The sequence below is a fragment of the Columba livia genome, chromosome 30 (genome assembly GCF_036013475.1).
Source record: "Columba livia isolate bColLiv1 breed racing homer chromosome 30, bColLiv1.pat.W.v2, whole genome shotgun sequence".
NCBI lineage: Eukaryota > Metazoa > Chordata > Aves > Columbiformes > Columbidae > Columba > Columba livia.
Genome location: NC_088631.1, coordinates 895,299 through 916,631, shown reverse-complemented (window position 1 = coordinate 916,631; position 21,333 = coordinate 895,299). Strand labels below are relative to the sequence as shown.

General features: G+C 58.3%; 1 protein-coding gene and 1 pseudogene across 4 annotated transcripts; one reads left to right on the top strand and one right to left on the bottom strand.

The window, feature by feature from the left end:
• The first annotated feature begins 599 nt into the window (after positions 1 to 599).
• Positions 600 to 21,082, top strand: MCOLN1 (mucolipin TRP cation channel 1). 4 transcript variants are annotated; one of them, XR_010468544.1, is made up of 15 exons: positions 600 to 722; positions 813 to 1,003; positions 3,086 to 3,253; positions 3,325 to 3,484; positions 6,727 to 6,814; positions 7,060 to 7,156; positions 9,277 to 9,376; positions 9,452 to 9,558; positions 10,544 to 10,693; positions 11,115 to 11,216; positions 13,399 to 13,521; positions 13,642 to 13,848; positions 15,144 to 15,274; positions 15,530 to 15,855; positions 17,035 to 21,082. XR_010468544.1 is itself a non-coding variant. In XM_065043937.1 (14 exons), the coding sequence occupies exons 1-14, from the start codon at positions 707 to 709 to the stop codon at positions 15,564 to 15,566; spliced, it is 1,677 nt and encodes a 558-aa protein (XP_064900009.1). In that variant the 5' UTR covers positions 600 to 706; the 3' UTR covers positions 15,567 to 21,082. The 4 variants fall into 4 exon arrangements, 1 of the variants encoding a protein (XP_064900009.1); XR_010468543.1 differs by having other exon boundaries at positions 16,600 to 21,082; XR_010468542.1 differs by having other exon boundaries at positions 16,268 to 21,082.
• On the bottom strand, positions 9,805 to 9,923 carry LOC135576802 (5S ribosomal RNA; annotated as a pseudogene).
• Positions 21,083 to 21,333: the final 251 nt, after the last annotated feature.

The following is a 21,333-nucleotide window of genomic DNA, read 5'->3' as shown; positions in this document are numbered from 1 at the left end:
CCCCTGGGCCACATGTCACCACCCATGGATGTGTCCCCCCATGCCACGTGTCACCACCCATGGACATGTCCCTACATGCCATATGTCACCACCCATGGACATGTCCCTACATGCCATATGTCACCACCCATTGACATGTCTCCCCATGCCACATGTCACCATCCAGGGACATGTCCCCCCATGCCACATGTCACCACCCACAGACATGTCCCCCCATGCCACGTGTCACCACCCATGGACGTGTCCCCTGGGCCACATGTCACCACCCGTGGACATATCTGCCCATGCCACATGTCACCACCCATGGATGTGTCCCCTGGGTCACGTGTCTCCATCCACGGACATGTCCCCTCATGCCACGTGTCACTCTCCATGGACATGTCCCCTGGACCACATGTCACCATCCATGGATGTGTCCCCCCATGCCACATGTCACCCCCCATGGACGTGTCCCCAAGGCCACGTGTCACATCTATTGACATGTTCCCCCCATGGCCACGCCCCCACGCTCACATCCCCGCCCCCGTAGGAGCGACAGCCCTGGGTGGGCGTGGTCACCACAACCAGTGGGCGTGGCCTCCGCCGGGTGGGCGGTGAAATAAGCGTGGCCACAACGAAGCGGCGGCCGCGGGGTGGGCGTGGCCACGCCCCAAAGGGGCGGGCAGCCGGGCACTTCCGGTCATGTGAGGCGGGCAGTGAAGCCGCCATGGCGGCGGCGTCCGGTGAGCGGGAGAGGCCGGGGGGACCGGGACCGGGACCGGGACCGGCCGAGGCCTCCGGTTCCCGCCGCTTAACGTGCCGTTTGCCCTCAGAAACCGAGCGGCTGCTGGGCCACGGCCCCGGCTACGGCACGGCGGAGTCTCCGGTGCTGGCGGAGGAGGAGGAGCTGCGCCGCCGCCTCAAGTATTTCTTCATGAGCCCCTGTGATAAGTACCGGGCGCGGGGCCGGCGGCCCGTCAAGCTGGGGCTGCAGTTGGCCAAGATCCTGCTTGTCACCGTCCAGGTGTGGGGACAAGGGGACCGGGGCGGTGGGGAGGGGACAGTGGGACAAGGGGACACTGGGGAGGGGGGAGTGGGATATGGGGACACTGGGACGTGGGGACACTGGGGAGGGGGATAATGGGACATGGGGACACTGGGGAGAGGGGAAATGGGACATGGGGACAGTGGGACATGGGGACACTGGGGAGGGGGATAATGGGACATGGGGACACTGGGGAGAGGGAGAATGGGACATGGGGACAGTGGGACATGGGGACACTGGGGAGGGGGATAATGGGACATGGGGACACTGGGGAGAGGGGGAATGGGACATGGGGACAGTGGGACATGGGGACACTGGGGAGGGGGATAATGGGACATGGGGACACTGGGGAGGGGGATAATGGGACATGGGGACACTAGGGAGAGGGGAAATGGGACATGGGGACAGTGGGACATGGGGACTCTGGGGAGAGGGGGAATGGGACGTGGGGACACTGGGGACGGTGGGACAAGGGGACACTGGGGACGGTGGGACAAGGGGACACTGGGGAGGGGGATAATGGGACATGAGGACACTGGGGAGGGGGATAATGGGACATGGGGACACTGGGACATGGGGACACTGGGGAGGGGGATAATGGGACATGGGGACACTGGGACATGGGGACACTGGGGAGGGGGATAATGGGACATGGGGACACTGGGGAGGGGGATAATGGGACATGGCGACACTAGGGAGAGGAGGAATGGGACATGGGGACACTGGGGAGGGTGGGTATGGGACATGGGGACACTGGGCACCGGTGTGTGGGGACACTGTGGATAATGGGACATGGGGACAGTGGAGAGTGGGATAATGGGACATGGGGACACTGGGGAGAGGGGGAATGGGACATGGGGACAGTGGGAACCAGTGTGTGGGGACACTGTAAATGGGACATGGGGACACTGTGACGTGGGGGCAGTAGGGAGGGGGATAATGGGGCGTGGGGACACTGGGAGAGGGGGGAAATGGGACATGGGGACACTGGGGAGGGGGGAATGGGACATTGGGACATGGGGACGTTGGGACATGGGGACACTGGGGAGGGGGGAATGGGACATTGGGACATGGGGACAGTGGGGAGGGGGGAATGGGACATGGGGACATTGGGACATGGAATGGGACACTGGGGAGGGTGGGAATAGGACATGGGGATAATGGGACATGGGGACACTGGGGAGGGTGGGTATGGGACATGGGGACACTGGGGATAATGGGACATGGGGACACTGGGGATAATGGGACATGGGGACACTGGGGAGAGGGGGAATGGGACATGGGGACACTGGGAACCAGTGTGTGGGGACAGTGGGGAGGGTAAATGGGACATGGGGACACTGTGACGTGGGGGCAGTAGGGAGGGGGATAATGGGGCGTGGGGACACTGGGGAGGGGGGAATGGGACATGGGGACATTGGGACATGGGGACAGTGGGGAGGGGGGAATGGGACATGGGGACATGGGGACATGGGGACAGTGGGGAGGGGGGAATGGGACATGGGGACATGGGGACAGTGGGGAGGGGGGAATGGGACATGGGGACATTGGGACATGGAATGGGACACTGGGGAGGGTGGGAATAGGACATGGGGATAATGGGACATGGGGACACTGGGGAGGGTGGGTATGGGACATGGGGACACTGGGGATAATGGGACATGGGGACACTGGGGATAATGGGACATGGGGACACTGGGGAGAGGAGGAATGGGACATGGGGACACTGGGGATAATGGGACATGGGGACACTGGGGAGGGGGGGAATGGGACACTGGGGAGGGTGGGAATAGGACATGGGGATAATGGGACATGGGGACACTGGGGAGGGGGATAATGGGACATGGGGACACAGGGGAGCGGTGGCCTTTGGGGGCCACCAGCTGGAGTTGGGGACAACCTCCAGGACCCTCTGCCTACCCCTTGTCTCCTTGGGGCCACCTCTGCATCGGCTGCTGCCATTTCCTCCCCCACGCCCCAGTTTTGGGGCACAACAGCTGCTTTTCGGGCTGCGCCTCGAAGATTTCCAGGCTTGACTCCTTGTCACCTTTGTCCCCTCAGCTCATCCTGTTCGGGCTCAGCAACCAGATGGTGGTGACGTTCAAGGAGGAGAACACGGTGGCCTTCAAGCACCTTTTCCTCAAGGGCTACGTGGACGGCGCCGACGACTCCTACGCCGTCTACACCCAGCGCGATCTCTACGACCGCGTCTTCTACGCCGTGGAGAAGGTGATGAGGGGACACTGAGGGGACACCGAGGTGACTCGGAGTCACTGAGGGGACGTTTTATTCCCCTGCAGTACTTGGCCATTCCCAGCGAGAGCATCGGGCGCTACGCCTACGCGCGGGAGGACGTCGGGGGGAACCGCTCGGCGCTGCTGCTCTGCCAGCAGTATTATCGCAAAGGGCGCATCGACCCGGCCAACGACACCTTCAACATCGACCCCAAGGTTGTCACCGGTGGGTTTTGGGGACAACGGGGTTGAGGTCGCTCGTCCTGCGGCCACCAGTGGGTCCTGGGGTGGGTTTTGGGTCCTTTTATGGAGTATGAGGGAGTCTGAGGGGCCTCAGGTGTCCTTCAATATTGACCCCAAGGTTGTCACCGGTGGGTTGTGGGGACAATGGGGCCACCACTGGGTCCTGAGGGGCCTTGGACATCCTTCAGTATTGACCCCAAGGTTGTCACTGGTGGGTTGTGGGGACAACGGGATTGAGGTTCCTCATCCTGTGGCCACCAGTGGGTCCTGGGGTGGGTTTTGGGTCCTTTTATGGGGTTTAAGGGAGTCTGAGGGGTCTCAGGTGTCCTTCAATATTGACCCCAAGGTTGTCACTGGTGGGTTGTGGGGACAATGGGGCCACCACTGGGTCCTGAGGGGCCTTGGACATCCTTCAGTATTGACCCCAAGGTTGTCACTGGTGGGTTGTGGGGACAACGGGGTTGAGGTTGCTCATCCTGTGGCCACCAGTGGATTCTGGGGTGGGTTTTGGGTCCTTTTATGGGGTATGAGGGAGTCTGAGGGGTCTCAGGTGTCCTTCAATATTGACCCCAAGGTTGTCACCAGTGGGTTGTGGGGACAACGGGGTTGAGGTTCCTCATCCTGTGGCCACCAGTGGGTCCTGGGGCGGGTTTTGGGTCCTTTTATGGGGTTTGAGGGGGTTTGTGGGACCTTGGACATCCTTCATTATCAACCCCAAGGTTGTCACTGGTGGGTTGTGGGGACAATGGGGCCACCACTGGGTCCTGAGGGGCCTTTGACATCCTTCAGTATTGACCCCAAGGTTGTCACTGGTGGGTTGTGGGGACAACGGGGCCACCACTGGGTCCTGAGGGGCCTTGGACATCCTTCAGTATTGACCCCAAGGTTGTCACTGGTGGGTTGTGGGGACAACGGGGTTGAGGTTCCTCATCCTGTGGCCACCAGTGGGTCCTGGGGTGGGTTTTGGGTCCTTTTATGGGGTATGAAGGAGTCTGAGGGGCCTCAGGTGTCCTTCAATATTGACCCCAAGGTTGTCACTGGTGGGTTTTGGGGACAATGGGGCCACCACTGGGTCCTGAGGGGCCTTGGACATCCTTCAGTATTGACCCCAAGGTTGTCACTGGTGGGTTTTGGGGACAACGGGGTTGAGGTTGCTCATCCTGTGGCCACCAGTGGATTCTGGGGTGGGTTTTGGGTCCTTTTATGGGGTATGAGGGAGTCTGAGGGGTCTCAGGTGTCCTTCAATATTGACCCCAAGGTTGTCACCAGTGGGTTGTGGGGACAACGGGGTTGAGGTTGCTCATCCTGTGGCCACCAGTGGGTCCTGGGGTGGGTTTTGGGTCCTTTTATGGGGTTTGAGGGGGTTTGTGGGACCTTGGACGTCCTTCATTATCAACCCCAAGGTTGTCACTGGTGGGTTGTGGGGACAATGGGGCCACCAGTGGGTCCTGAGGGGCCTTGGACATCCTTCAGTATTGACCCCAAGGTTGTCACTGGTGGGTTGTGGGGACAATGGGGTTAAGGTCGCTCATCCTGCGGCCACCGGTGGTTTCTGGGGTGGGTTTTGGGTCCTTTTATGGGGTTTAAGGGAGTCTGAGAAGCCTCAGACATCCTTCAGTATTGATCCCAAGGTTGTCACTGGTGGGTTGTGGGGACAATGGGGCCACCACTGGGTCCTGAGGGGCCTTGGACATCCTTCAGTATTGACCCCAAGGTTGTCACTGGTGGGTTGTGGGGACAATGGGATTGAGGTTCCTCATCCTGTGGCCACCAGTGGGTCCTGGGGTGGGTTTTGGGTCCTTTTATGGGGTATGAAGGAGTCTGAGGGGCCTCAGGTGTCCTTCAATATTGACCCCAAGGTTGTCACTGGTGGGTTGTGGGGACAATGGGGCCACCACTGGGTCCTGAGGGGCCTTGGACATCCTTCAGTATTGACCCCAAGGTTGTCACCGGTGGGTTGTGGGGACAACGGGATTGAGGTTCCTCATCCTGTGGCCACCAGTGGGTCCTGGGGTGGGTTTTGGGTCCTTTTATGGGGTATGAAGGAGTCTGAGGGGCCTCAGGTGTCCTTCAATATTGACCCCAAGGTTGTCACTGGTGGGTTTTGGGGACACTGGGGCCACCACTGGGTCCTGAGGGGGTCTGAGGGGCCTTGGACATCCTTCAGTATTGACCCCAAGGTTGTCACTGGTGGGTTGTGGGGACAACGGGGTTGAGGTTCCTCATCCTGTGGCCACCAGTGGGTCCTGGGGTGGGTTTTGGGTCCTTTTTGGGGGCTTGAGGGGGTTTGTGGGACCTTGGACGTCCTTCATTATCAACCCCAAGGTTGTCACCGGTGGGTTTTGGGGACAATGGGGCCACCACTGGGTCCTGAGGGCCCTTGGACATCCTTCAATATTGACCCCAAGGTTGTCACTGGTGGGTTGTGGGGACAATGGGGTTAAGGTCGCTCATCCTGCGGCCACCGGTGGTTTCTGGGGTGGGTTTTGGGTCCTTTTATGGGGTTTAAGGGAGTCTGAGAAGCCTCAGACATCCTTCAGTATTGATCCCAAGGTTGTCACTGGTGGGTTGTGGGGACAATGGGGCCACCACTGGGTCCTGAGGGGGTCTGAGGGGCCTTGGACATCCTTCAGTATTGACCCCAAGGTTGTCACTGGTGGGTTGTGGGGACAATGGGGCCACCACTGGGTCCTGAGGGGCCTTGGACATCCTTCAATATTGACCCCAAGGTTGTCACCGGTGGGTTGTGGGGACAACGGGTTTGAGGTTGCTCATCCTGTGGCCACCAGTGGGTCCTGGGGTGGGTTTTGGGTCCTTTTTGGGGGTTTGAGGGGGTTTGTGGGACCTTGGACGTCCTTCATTGTCAACCCCAAGGTTGTCACTGGTGGGTTTTGGGGACAATGGGGCCACCACTGGGTCCTGAGGGGGTCTGAGGGGCCTTGGACATCCTTCAGTATTGACCCCAAGGTTGTCACTGGTGGGTTGTGGGGACAACGGGGTTGAGGTCACTCGTCCTGCAGCCACCAGTGGCTCCTGATTTGGCTTTTGGGCCCTTTTATGGGGTTTGAGGCATCTGAGGTGCCTCGAACATCCTTTAGTATCAACCCTGAGATGACCACTGGTGGGTTTTGGGGACACCGAGGCCCCCACCATGTCCTGGAGTGGCTTTTTGGGTCAGTTTTCTGCCTTTTCGGGGTCCGTGACGGTGTTTTTCGCTCCCCACAGACTGCCTGGGCGTGGATCCCGAGGACCCGCAGCCCCTTCCCCCCGAGCTGGCGCATGGCTACAAGAACTTCACCCTCAAGTTTCACAAGTAAAGTCACCATCAGCCCCCGCCCCCCCCCCCAAAATCCACCGTGTCCCACAATTTGGCATCAAGAACATCCGCTCGGTGTCGGCTGAACCGAAACGGGGACGTCCCAGCACCATCCGCACCCCCAGATGATGTTCCCCCCCCCCCGTTTGTGGGTTGTTTGACCCCAGTGTGGTGTTTTTTGGGGGGTTTGTTATGCTTGACCCCCCCCCAGAGGAGGATTTGATGTGTGTCCCTTCCCGCAGGCTCATCAATGTCACCATCCAGTTCAAGTTGAAGGCCATCAACATCCAAACCATCATCAACAATGAGATCCCCGACTGTTACACCTTCACCATCACCGTGAGTGTGGCTGGGGTGACGCAATGGGGGTGACGCAATGGGGGTGACGCAATGGGGGTGACGCAATGGGGGTGACACAATGGGGGTGATGCAACCGGGGTGACACCGGCACTCATGGGGACACTGGGGACGGGTGAATGGGACGTGTGGATAATGGGACATGGGGACACTGGGGACATGGGGACACTGGGGAGGGGGAATTGGGACATGGGGACACTGAGGGTAATGGGACATGGGGACACCGGGGACATGGGGACGCTGGGGAGGGGGAATTGGGACATGGGGACATGGGGGATAATGGGACATGGGGACACTAGGGACATGGGGACACTGGGGAGGGGGAATTGGGACATGGGGGATAATGGGACATGGGGACACTAGGGACATGGGGACATGGGGGATAATGGGACATGGGGACACTAGGGACATGGGGACGCTGGGGAGGGGGAATTGGGACATGGGGACACTAGGGACATGGGGACACTGGGGAGGGGGAATTGGGACATGGGGACACTGGGGAGGGGGAATTGGGACATGGGGAAATGGGGGATAATGGGACATGGGGACGCTGGGGAGGGGGAATTGGGAATTGGGGACACTGAGGGTAATGGGACATGGGGACACTGGGGATAATGGGACATGGGGACACCAGGGAGAGGGGGAATTGGGACATTGGGGATAATGGGACATGGGGACATTGGGGATAATGGGACATGGGGACACTGAGAAGGGGGAAATGGGACATGGGAACAGTGGGATTTTGGGACAGTGGGTATAATGGGACACTGGGGACATGGGGATGATGGGGAGGGGGAATTGGGACATGGGGACACTGAGGGTAATGGGACATGGGGACACCAGGGAGAGGGGGAATTGGGACATGGGGACAGTGGGGAGGGGGACACTGGGGATAATGGGACATGGGGACACTGAGGAGGGGGAATGGGACATGGGGACACTGGGGACATGGGGACACTGGGGACATGGGGATGATGGGGAGGGGGAATTGGGACATGGGGACAGTGGGGAGGGGGACATTGGGGATAATGGGACATGGGGACAGTGGGGAGGGGGAATGGGACATGGGGGATAATGGGACATGGGGACACTGAGGAGGGGTGAATGGGACTTGGGGACACTGGGGAGGGGGATAATGGGACATGGGGACACCAGGGAGAGGGGGAATTGGGACTTGGGGACATTGGGGATAATGGGACATGGGGACAGTGGGGAGGGGGAATGGGACATGGGGGATAATGGGACACGGGGACACTGAGGAGGGGTGAATGGGACATGGGAACAGTGGGATATTGGGACAGTGGGGATAATGGGACATGGGGACACTGAGGAGGGGGATAATGGGACATGGGGACACCAGGGAGAGGGGGAATTGGGACATGGGGACAGTGGGGAGGGGGACACTGGGGATAATGGGACATGGGGACACTGAGGAGGGGGAATGGGACATGGGGACACTGGGGATAATGGGACATGGGGACACTGAGGAGGGGGAAATAGGACATGGGAACAGTGGGATTTTGGGACATGGGGACACTGAGGAGGGGGAAATGGGACTTGGGGACACTGGGGAGGGGGATACTGGGGATAATGGGACATGGGGACACCAGGGAGAGGGGGAATTGGGACATGGGGACAGTGGGGAGGGGGACACTGGGGATAATGGGACACGGGGACACTGGGGAGGGGGAAATGGGACAATGGGGCATGGGGATAATGGGACACGGGGACACTGGGGATAATGGGACATGGGGACATTGAGGAGGGGCAATTGGGACATGGAGACACTGGGGAGGGGACAGTGGGAAGGGTGAATGGGACGTGGGGCCATGTCAGTATAAACAAGGCTAAAAATAGTCTGATGTGGACAATCCAACAAGTTTCTCACTCTCTGAATTCCCTTATTTTTATTTTTTTAATGTATTTTTTTTACCCGATGTCAAGTGGATGTTGTCCCTGCGACATCCTGAAGCGATTCCTCTCTTTTAAGGTTCACGATGTGCAAACAGCAGCTTCTGAATTCCAGACGTAGCAAATATTTTATAGCGTATCCTATTGCGAACAGAAATATAAAGAGGAACCGGTCCCCGTTTTGTCCCCAGATCACGTTTGACAACAAGGCGCACAGCGGCCGGGTGAAAATCCGCCTGGACAACCGAGCCGACATCAAGGAATGCAAAGACCCCAGCGTCTTCGGCCGAGGTGTGACAACGGTGGCGCCTGTCCCCAAGCGGTGTCACCGGGGGACCCCGGGTGACTGTCCCCCTCCCCTTGTAGGTGACAACTCGTTCCGGTTGCTCTTCGACGTCGTCGTCATCCTGGTGTGCTCGTTGTCGTTCGTCCTCTGCGCACGCTCCATCGTCCGGGGGTTGATGCTGCAGCATGTGAGTGACGTGGGGACAATGGGAGGGGGCGTGAAAACAGAATCACAGAGTGTTGGTTCGGTTCCCTGTACTTGAGCTGAGGGGCCACAACTGGACACACTATTCCAGATGTGACACACTATTCCAGGTGTGGCCTCCCCAGGGCAGAGCAGAGGGGCAGGAGAACCTCCCTGACCTACTGACCACCCCCTTCAAACCCCCCCAGGTCCCATTGGCTTCCTGGCCACAAGGGCCCAGTGCTGGCTCAGCCCACAGCACCCGCTATTCCCAGCTGGTCTCCCATCCAAGCGCTGACCGGGCCCGACCCTGCTTAGCTTCCCAGATCAGACGGGATGGGGTGTTCTCAGGGTGCTGTGGCTGTATATATTATGTGTATATATATGTTCCCCAACTATATCCTGATAGTATCTGAATTAAACCCTTTTTTCAAGGGCAGAGCAGAGGGGCAGGAGAACCTCTCTGACCTACTGACCACCCCCTTCTAACCCCCCAGGCACCACTGGTCTCCCATCCAAGCACTGACCAGGCCCGACCCTGCTTAGCTTCCCACATCAGACGGGATGGGGCGTTCTCAGGGTGCTATGGCTGTATATATTATATATATATATATATGTTTCCCAAGTATACCCTGACAGTATCTGAACTAAACCCTTTTCTCATGCTCATCCTGCTGTCCCCAGGACCCCCATCTCCCTTTTCACCGCTCCAACAGTTCGTTCCCAACTTACACTGAAACCTGGGGTTGTTCCTACCCAGATACACCAAAAAGAAATGTCAAAATTGTTGCTTTTCTCATCATTATTCACTTTGCAACACTGAACAACAACACCACTGAATACTTCTGTGCGACTGTTCAGTGTTCGTCACGTTCTCCTGTAGATAAATGCGACAACACTTATGGTCGGCGGAGTAGAAGCTTCTTGAAATATAAGTAAAACACTGATTTTTTTTGGGTTGGTTTTTGGGTTTTTCCCCGATCCCGTAGGAATTCTGCCGCTTTTTCCGGCGCCGTTACGACCGCGGCGTGGGCCTGGGCGACCGCATGGAGTTCCTTAATGGCTGGTACATCCTCCTGGTCATCAGCGACGTCCTCACCGTCCTGGGAACCATCATGAAGATCGGCATCGAGTCCAAGGTGACGGTGACAATGGGGGGTGACAATGGGGGGTGACAATGGGGGGTGACGCGAAGCTTTGGGTGGCCCCGTGCTCCGGGGAGGGGACATTTCGCTATGGCGGGTGGCAAAGCCACACAACGGCCACCTCTGGGTGCTTGGCTACGTGTTGTGTGCCATGGTGACACTTCTGGGTGACACTTCTGGGTGTCACCAGGGCTGCGACAGTGGGTTAGGGGACAGAATTGGGGACATCCTGACCCCCATTTTTCCCTTGGGGACAGGGAGGTGACAACAAAGGGACAGGCATTGTTGGAACGGCGTGGCTTGTGGCAGCGCCATGACACTTATGGCTGGCGCGGGGCGTCATGAGGGTGTTGGGGACGACATTGGGGACACTGGGGATGGCACCTCATGCCCGTTGTCACCTCTGTCCCCACAGAACTTTGCCAGCTATGACGTCTGCAGCATCTTGCTGGGCACGTCCACGTTGTTGGTCTGGGTGGGCGTCATCCGCTACCTCACCTTCTTCCAGAAGTACAACGTGAGTGATGGGGACACGGTGACACCAGGGGACAACCTCCATGCTCGGAGCTGACGGTTGGCACCCGGCTCCGCTCCGATGGGGACATTGGGGTGACAATGGGCGCTTCACCATGTTGTCTAGCGGAGTCTCTCAAGGGTCGGTGCTGGGACCAGTGCTGTTCGATAGATTCATCAACGGCTTGGATTGAGGGATCAACCAGTTTGCTGGTGACACCAAACTGGGAGAAGTGGGTGACACTGAGGTGATGCTGGGGGTGCCATTTTGAGCCCTGGGGTGGTTCTGGTGGCGCCATTTTGAGCCCTGAGGGGATTCTGGGGGCGCCATTTTGAGCCCTGGGGTGATTCTGGGGGCGCCATTTTGAGCCCTGGGGTGATTCTGGGGGCGCCATTTTGAGCCCTGGGGTGGTTCTGGTGGCGCCGTTTTGAGCCCTGAGGTGGTTCTGGGGGCGCCATTTTGAGCCCTGGAGTGGTTCTGGTGGCGCCATTTTGAGCCCTGAGGTGATTCTGGTGGCGCCATTTTGGAGCCCTGAGGTGACTCTGGCACCCCTGGGGCCACCATTTTGTGTTTTGAGGCGATTTCAGTGCCTCTGGTGCCACAATTTTGAGCCCTGAGGAGATACGGGTGCCCTATGGCCCACAGTTTGCATTTTAAAGCCATTTTGATGTCCCTGATGCCACCATTTTGATCCCTGAGGTGACTCTGGCGCCATTTTGAGCCCTGAGATGATTCTGGCGCCATTTTGATGTCCCTGAGGTGATTCTGGCACCCCTGGGGCCACCATTTTGTGTTTTGAGGCGATTTCAGTGCCTCTGGTGCCACCATTTTGAGCCCTGAGGTGCCCCATGGCCCACAGTTTGCGTTTTAAAGCCATTTTGATGTCCCTGATGCCACCATTTTGGAGCCCTGAGGTGACTCTGGCGCCATTTTGGAGCCCTGAGGTGACTCTGGTGCCATTTTGGAGCCCTGAGGTGATTCTGGCGCCATTTTGGAGCCCTGAGGTGACTCTGGCACCCCTGGGGCCACCATTTTGTGTTTTGAGGCGATTTCAGTGCCTCTGGTGCCACCATTTTGAGCCCTGAGCTGCCCTATGGCCCACAGTTTGCATTTTAAAGCCATTTTGATGTCCCTGATGCCACCATTTTGATCCCTGAGGTGACTCTGGCGCCATTTTGAGCCCTGAGATGATTCTGGCGCCATTTTGATGTCCCTGAGGTGATTCTGGCGCCATTTTGATGTCCCTGAGGTGATTCTGGCACCCCTGGGGCCACCATTTTGTGTTTTGAGGCGATTTCATTGCCTCTGGTGCCACAATTTTGAGCCCTGAGGAGATACGGGTGCCCTATGGCCCACAGTTTGTATTTTAAAGCCATTTTGATGTCCCTGATGTCACCATTTTGAGCCCTGAGGTGATTGTGGCGCCATTTTGAGCCCTGAGGTGATTCTGGGGGCGCCATTTTGAGTCCTGAGGTGATTCTGGTGACGTTTTGGAGCCCTGAGGTGATTCTGGCACCCCTGGGGCCACCATTTTGTGTTTTCAGGTGATTTCAGTGCTTCTGATGCCACAATTTTGCGCCCTGAGGTGATACGGGTGCTCCTGGGCCCACAGTTTGTGTTTTAAAGCCATTTTGATGTCCCTGATGGCGCCACTTTGATGGCCCTGGGGTGATTGTGGCGGCGCCACTTTGATGGCCCTGGGGTGATTGTGGTGGCGCCATTTTGATGGCCCTGAGGTGATTGTGGTGGCGCCATTTTGATGGCCCTGAGGTGATTCTGGTGGCGCCATTTTGATGGCCCTGAGGTGATTCTGGTGGCGCCATTTTGATGGCCCTGAGGTGATTCTGGTGGCGCCATTTTGATGGCCCTGAGGTGATTCTGGTGGCGCCATTTTGATGGCCCTGAGGTGATTCTGGTGGCGCCATTTTGATGGCCCTGAGGTGATTGTGGCGGCGCCATTTTGATGTCCCTGAGGTGATTCTGGTGCCGCCACTTTGATGTCCCTGAGGTGATTCTGGGGCCACTTTGAGCCCTGAGGTGATTCTGGCGCCATTTTGCGGCAGCTCACAGGTCGCTCAAACCCACCTGGTCCCTTTGTCACCTCACCTGCGTGTCCCCGCTCCGGGAAAAAGATGATTTTTCAGGCTCCCTTCTAACAGATTCCGTAACATTTGCATCCCCGCAGATCCTCATCGTCACCTTACGGGTGGCACTTCCCAACGTCATCCGCTTCTGCTGCTGCGTGGCCGTCATCTACCTTGGCTACTGCTTCTGCGGGTGGATCGTCCTGGGGCCCTACCATGTCAAGGTGACACTTTTAGGGCTGTCACCCCCCCCGCTTGCATCTGGGTGGCGTTTGGGGACAAATAACCCCCGTTTTGGGCCGGATTTACCCCCGCGGGTGACACTTTGTGGCCTCTCGCCGCAGTTCCGCTCGCTCTCTATGGTGTCCGAGTGTCTCTTCTCGCTCATCAACGGTGACGACATGTTTGTGACGTTCGCCGAGATGCAGCAACACAGTTACCTGGTGTGGCTGTTCAGCCAGATCTACCTCTACACCTTCATCAGCCTCTTCATCTACATGGTGCTCAGCCTCTTCATCGCCCTCATCACCGGCTCCTACGAGACCATTAAGGTCAGGCCTAAATCTCCTTAAGCTCAGCTTGTGTTTTGAGTGATGGGGAATACTTGGTTTTGGCACTGAATGGGTTTGGTGTCCCCTTTCCCATTGGAAAATGTCAGTTTTCTGTCACCAGACTGATCCAGGCTCCTTTTTCCCACTAAAAACCCCATTTTCAGGGTCTTATTTCCCATTGAAAATCCCCTTTTTTGTCACCAGATGGACCCAGGCTCCTTTTTCCCCCTAAAAACCCCATTTTCAGGGTCTTATTTCCCATTGATAATCCCCTTTTTTGTCACCAGATGCATCCAGGCTCCTTTTTCCCCTAAAAACCCCATTTTCAGGTCTCTTTTCCCATTGGAAAACACCACTTTTTTGTCACCAGAGATTGATTCAGTGTCCCTTTTCCCCCCTAAAAACCCCATTTTCAGGGTCTTATTTCCCATTGAAAATCCCCTTTTTTGTCACCAGATGGACCCAGGCTCCTTTTTTCCCCTTAAGACCCTGAAAATGGGGTTTTTAGTGGGAAAAGGAGCCTGGATGCATCTGGTGACAAAAAAGGGGATTTTCAATGGGAAATAAGACCCTGAAAATGGGGTTTTTAGGGGGAAAAAGGAGCCTGGATGCATCTGGTGACAAAAAAGGGGATTTTCAATGGGAAATAAGACCCTGAAAATGGGGTTTTTAGTGGGAAAAGGAGCCTGGATGCATCTGGTGACAAAAAAGGGGATTTTCAATGGGAAATAAGACCCTGAAAATGGGGTTTTTAGGGGGAAAAAGGAGCCTGGATGCATCTGGTGACAAAAAAGGGGATTTTCAATGGGAAATAAGACCCTGAAAATGGGGTTTTTAGTGGGAAAAGGAGCCTGGATGCATCTGGTGACAAAAAAGGGGATTTTCAATGGGAAATAAGACCCTGAAAATGGGGTTTTTAGTGGGAAAAAGGAGCCTGGATGCATCTGGTGACAAAAAATGGGGTTTTCAATGGGGAATAAGACCCTGAAAATGGGGTTTTTAGGGGGAAAAAGGAGCCTGGATGCATCTGGTGACAAAAAAGGGGATTTTCAATGGGAAAAAAAACCCCATTTTCAGGGTCTTATTTCCCATTGAAAATCCCCTTTTTTGTCACCAGATGCATCCAGGCTCCTTTTCCCCCTAAAAACCCCATTTTCAGCGTCTTATTCCCCATTGAAAACCCCATTTTTGTCACTGGGGGGCTCCAATGTCCTTTTCCCACCCAAAATCCCATTTGCAGGGTCCCTCCCATCCCTTTCTTTTGGGCTGAAATCCCCTCTTTTCTGTCCCCGCAGCATCAGTGCGAGGGCGACGCACCCACCTCCCAGCTCCAAACCTTCATCGCCCAATGCACCGACACCCCCAAATCCGGCAAATTCCGACGCCACAGCCCCCCCGGCTGCTCCGTCTTCTGCTGCTGCGAGCGGTGAGTTTTTGGGGACACTTGGGGACACTTGGGGACACTTGGGGACACTCATAACCCCCCATATCCATCCCTCAAGGGGAAAACTCACATTGATTTTAGCGCATTTCCAGCCCACGGGGGACATGACCCGTGGGTGTCACCCCCCATATGTCCCCCCCATGTCATTTTTGGGGTGTCCCTTGAGCTCTCGTTCCCAAATCAAAGCCATTTTTCACCAAATTCGCCTGTTTTCACCCCATTTCTGTCACCCCACAGGGCTCCTCTGCAGGACAACGCGCTGCTGGTGAATTGATGAACCCCCCCCCCCCAGGTTTTAATTTATTTAATCAGCTCATTTTACCCACTTGGGACCCCAAAGAGGGGGGACAGATGGTGACAGTGTCCCCTGCGCTTGGGGACACCGGACGGACACTTGTGGCCCCCCGAGGGGATCAACGTGAGGCCTGTGACCCCTTGGATGTGTTTGGGGGGGACACTTGGAGCTCTGTGACACCCCCAGGTCTCTTGCCTTTGTCCCCAAGCCCCTTGGCCACATCAGGGACTGTCCCTGTCCTTGTCCCCAAGCCCCTTGTCCCCATAGGGTCGTGTGTCCCTGTCCCCAAGCCCCTTGGCCACATCAGGGACTGTCCCTGTCCTTGTCCCCAAGCCCCTTGTCCCCATAGGGTCGTGTGTCCCTGTCCCCAAGCCCCTTGGCCACATCAGGGACTGTCCCTGTCCTTGTCCCCAAGCCCCTTGTCCCCATAGGGTCGTGTGTCCCTGTCCCCAAGCCCCTTGGCCACATCAGGGACACGTCCCTGTCCTTGTCCCCAAGCCCCTTGTCCCCATAGGGTCGTGTGTCCCTGTCCCCAAGCCCCTTGGCCACATCAGGGACACGTCCCTGTCCTTGTCCCCAAGCCCCTTGTCCCCATAAGGGTCGTGTGTCCCTGTCCCCAAGCCCCTTGGCCACATCAGGGACTGTCCCTGTCCTTGTCCCTAAGCCCTTTGTCCCCATAGGGTCGTGTCCTTGTCCCCAAGCCAAGTAGCCCCTTGGCTGCATTGGGGACATGTCCCCACCCTTGGCCACATCAGGGACACGTCCCTGTCCTTGTCCCCAAGCCCCTTGTCCCCATAGGGTGGTGTCCCTGTCCTTGTCCCCAAGCCCCTTGTCCCCATAGGGTCGTGTGTCCCTGTCCCCAAGCCCCTTGGCCACATCAGGGACTGTCCCTGTCCTTGTCCCCAAGCTCCTCAGCACCTTGGCCACTTCAGGGACTTGTCCTTGTCCCCAAGCCCCTTGTCCCCAAAGGGACATGTCCCTGTCCTTGTCCCCAAGCCCCTTGTCCCCATAGGGTCGTGTCCTTGTCCCCAAGCCAAGCAGCCCCTTGGCTGCACTGGGGACATGTCCCCAAACCCCTTGGCCACATCAGGGACACGTCCCTGTCCTTGTCCCCAAGCCCCTTGTCCCCATAGGGTTGTGTCCTTGTCCCCAAGCCAAGCAGCCCCTTGGCTGCACTGGGGACATGTCCCCAAACCCCTTGGCCACATCAGGGTCATGTCCCTGTCCTTGTCCCCATAGGGTCATGTCCCTGTCCTTGTCCCCAAGCTCCTCAGCACCTTGGCCACTTCAGGGACTTGTCCCTGTCCCTAAGCCCCTTGTCCCCATAAGGGTCGTGTCCTTGTCCCCAAGCCAAGCAGCCCCTTGGCTGCATTGGGGACGTGTCCCCACCCTTGGCCACATCAGGGACACGTCCCTGTCCTTGTCCCCAAGCCCCTTGTCCCCATAGGGTCGTGTGTCCCTGTCCCCAGTCCCCTTGGCCACATCAGGGACACGTCCCTGTCCTTGTCCCCAAGCCCTTTGTCCCCATAGGGTTGTGTCCCTGTCCTTGTCCCTAAGCCCTTTGTCCCCATAGGGTCGTCTCCCTGTCCTTGTCCCTAAGCCCCTTGTCCCCATAAGGGTCGTGTGTCCCTGTCCCCAAGCCCCTTGGCCACATCAGGGACTGTCCCTGTCCTTGTCCCCAAGCCCCTTGTCCCCATAGGGTCGTGTGTCCCTGTCCCCAAGCCCCTTGGCCACATCAGGGACATGTCCCTGTCCTTGTCCCTAAGCCCTTTGTCCCCATAGGCTTGTGTCCCTGTCCTTGTCCCCAAGCCCCTTGTCCCCATAGGGTCGTGTGTCCCTGTCCCCAAGCCCCTTGGCCACATCAGGGACACGTCCCTGTCCTTGTCCCCAAGCCCTTTGTCCCCATAGGGTCGTGTCCCTGTCCTTGTCCCCAAGCTCCTCAGCACCTTGGCCACTTCAGGGACTTGTCCTTGTCCCCAAGCCCCTTGGCCACATCAGGGACACATCCCTGTCCTTGTCCCCAAGCCAAGTAGCCCTTTGGCTGCACTGGGGACATGTCCCCACCCTTGGCCACATCAGGGTCATGTCCCTGTCCTTGTCCCCAAGCTCCTCAGCACCTTGGCCGCTTCAGGGACTTGTCCTTGTCCCCAAGCCCCTTGTCCCCATAGGGTCGTGTCCTTGTCCCCAAGCCAAACAGCCCCTTGGCTGCCCTGGGGACATGTCCCCAAGCCCCTTGGCCGCATCAGGGACACGTCCCTGTCCTTGTCCCTAAGCCCTTTGTCCCCATAGGGTCGTGTCCCTGTCCCCAGTCCCCTTGGCCACATCAGGGACACGTCCCTGTCCTTGTCCCCAAGCCCCTTGTCCCCATAGGGTCGTGTGTCCCTGTCCCCAAGCCCCTTGGCCACATCAGGGACTTGTCCCTGTCCTTGTCCCCAAGCTCCTCAGCACCTTGGCCACTTCAGGGACTTGTCCTTGTCCCCAAGCCCCTTGGCCACATCAGGGACATGTCCCTGTCCTTGTCCCCAAGCCCTTTGTCCCCATAGGGTCATGTCCCTGTCCTTGTCCCCAAGCCAAGCAGCCCCTTGGCTGCACTGGGGACATGTCCCCAAACCCCTTGGCCACATCAGGGACACGTCCCTGTCCTTGTCCCCAAGCCCCTTGTCCCCATAGGGTTGTGTCCCTGTCCTTGTCCCCAAGCCCCTTGTCCCCATAGGGTCGTGTGTCCCTGTCCCCAACCCCCTTGGCCACATCAGGGACTGTCCCTGTCCTTGTCCCCAAGCCCCTTGTCCCCATAGGGTCGTGTGTCCCTGTCCCCAAACCCCTTGGCCACATCAGGGACTGTCCCTGTCCTTGTCCCCAAGCCCCTTGTCCCCATAGGGTCGTGTCCCTGTCCTTGTCCCCAAGCCCCTTGTCCCCATAGGGTCGTGTGTCCCTGTCCCCAAGCCCCTTGGCCACATCAGGGACACGTCCCTGTCCTTGTCCCCAAGCCACGTAGCCCCTTGGCTGCACTGGGGACATGTCCCCACCCTTGGCCACATCAGGGTCATGTTCCTGTCCTTGTCCCCAAGCTCCTCAGCACCTTGGCCACTTCAGGGACTTGTCCTTGTCCCCAAACCCCTTGTCCCCATAGGGTCATGTGTCCCTGTCCTTGTCCCCAAGCCCCTTGTCCCCATAAGGGTCGTGTGTCCCTGTCCCCAGTCCCCTTGGCCACATCAGGGACACGTCCCTGTCCTTGTCCCCAAGCCCCTTGTCCCCATAGGGTCGTGTGTCCCTGTCCCCAGTCCCCTTGGCCACATCAGGGACACATCCCTGTCCTTGTCCCCAAGCCCCTTGTCCCCATAGGGTTGTGTCCCTGTCCTTGTCCCCAAGCCAAGCAGCCCCTTGGCTTCACTGGGGACATGTCCCCAAACCCCTTGGCCACATCAGGGACACGTCCCTGTCCTTGTCCCCAAGCCCTTTGTCCCCATAGGGTCATGTCCCTGTCCTTGTCCCCAAGCCAAGCAGCCCCTTGGCTGCACTGGGGACATGTCCCCAAACCCCTTGGCCACATCAGGGTCATGTCCCTGTCCTTGTCCCTAAGCCCTTTGTCCCCATAGGGTCGTGTCCTTGTCCCCAAGCCAAGTAGCCCTTTGGCTGCACTGGGGACATGTCCCCACCCTTGGCCACATCAGGGTCATGTCCCTGTCCTTGTCCCCATAGGGTTGTGTCCCTGTCCTTGTCCCCAAGCCAAGCAGCCCCTTGGCTTCACTGGGGACATGTCCCCAAACCCCTTGGCCACATCAGGGACACGTCCCTGTCCTTGTCCCCAAGCCCCTTGTCCCCAAAGGGACATGTTCCTGTCCTTGTCCCCAAGCCAAGCAGCCCCTTGGCTGCACTGGGGACATGTCCCCACCCTTGGCCACATCAGGGTCATGTCCCTGTCCTTGTCCCCATAGGGTCATGTCCCTGTCCTTGTCCCCAAGCTCCTCAGCACCTTGGCCACTTCAGGGACTTGTCCTTGTCCCCAAACCCCTTGGCCACATCAGGGACACGTCCCTGTCCTTGTCCCTAAGCCCCTTGTCCCCATAGGGTCGTGTCCCTGTCCTTGTCCCCAAGCCCCTTGTCCCCATAGGGTCGTGTGTCCCTGTCCCCAGTCCCCTTGGCCACATCAGGGTCATGTCCCTGTCCTTGTCCCCAAGCTCCTCAGCACCTTGGCCACTTCAGGGACTTGTCCTTGTCCCCAAGCCCCTTGGCCACATCAGGGACATGTCCCTGTCCTTGTCCCTAAGCCCCTTGTCCCCATAGGGTCGTGTGTCCCTGTCCCCAACCCCCTTGGCCACATCAGGGACACATCCCTGTCCTTGTCCCCAAGCCCCTTGTCCCCATAGGGTCGTGTGTCCCTGTCCCCAACCCCCTTGGCCACATCAGGGACACATCCCTGTCCTTGTCCCCAAGCCCCTTGTCCCCATTGGGTCGTGTGTCCCTGTCCCCAAACCCCTTGGCCACATCAGGGACTGTCCCTGTCCTTGTCCCCAAGCCCCTTGTCCCCATAAGGGTCGTGTGTCCCTGTCCCCAAGCTCCTTGGCCACATCAGGGACACGTCCCTGTCCTTGTCCCCAAGCCCCTTGTCCCCATAGGGTCGTGTCCCTGTCCTTGTCCCCAAGCCCCTTGTCCCCATAGGGTCGTGTGTCCCTGTCCCCAAGCCCCTTGGCCACATCAGGGACATGTCCCTGTGCTTGTCCCCAAGCCCCTTGTCCCCATAGGGTCGTGTCCCTGTCCTTGTCCCCAAGCCAGGCAGCCCCTTGGCTGCACTGGGGACATGTCCCCAAACCCCTTGGCCACATCAGGGACACGTCCCTGTCCTTGTCCCCAAGACCTTTGTCCCCATAGAGTTGTGTCCTTGTCCCCAAGCCAAGTAGCCCTTTGGCTGCACTGGGGACATGTCCCCACCCTTGGCCACATCAGGGACACGTCTCTGTCCTTGTCCCCAAGCCCCTTGTCCCCATAGGGTCGTGTCCTTGTCCCCAAGCCAAGCAGCCCCTTGTCTGCATCGGGGACACGTCCCTGTCCTTGTCCCCAAGCCCCTTGTCCCCATCGCTGCCATGTCCCTGTCCTTGTTCCCAAGCCTTCCTGTCCCCGGCACCATTTGGCACTTGTCCCCAAGCCCTGCAGCCCTTTCAGGGGACACTTTGGGCACAAAGGGCCACATCTGCCCCTCCCCCCGCATTGTCCCCCCCATGTCACCCGCTGGGGCAGTGGGGTGAGGGCCACACGTGTCCCTTGTCCCCGTGGGTGGCACTGTGTCCCGCTTTGTCACCTCCCGTCACCGCGGGAGCAGCTGCTGCGGCTGGACCCCCCCCCGCCCCAAAATGGGCCAGTTTAGCCCCAAATTGGGGCCCTGTTCCTGTCACTCAGCCCAGGGGGGTCGGGTCGTGCCCCATGTGGGGACACTGGGGGTGTCCCCCCCCCCCCCCCCGGGTGTCACCGTGAAGGGGACAATAAAGCGACCTGGGAGAGCTGGGGGTCTGTGCTGCTGGGGGGACAGCTGGGGGGCTGTTGTCACCATGGGGGAAACTTGGGGTGCTGTCACCATGGGGGGGTCATGGGGACAAACCTGGGGTGCTGTCACCATGGGGACAAACTTGGGGTGCTGCCACCCTGGGTGGGGTCATGGGAGATAATCTTGGGGTGCTGCCACCATGGGGACAAACTTGGGGTGCTGTCACCATGGGGGGGTCATGGGGACAATCTTGGGGTGCTGCCAGCC

What these genes read in the sequence shown, in the direction of transcription:
- MCOLN1 (XM_065043937.1), top strand. An exon ending in CCCCAGCGTCTTCGGCCGAG is followed by an intron (nt 9,377 to 9,451) that starts GTGTGACAACGG and finishes CTCCCCTTGTAG; the next exon opens with GTGACAACTCGTTCCGGTTG. An exon ending in AGATCGGCATCGAGTCCAAG is followed by an intron (nt 10,694 to 11,114) that starts GTGACGGTGACA and finishes CTGTCCCCACAG; the next exon opens with AACTTTGCCAGCTATGACGT.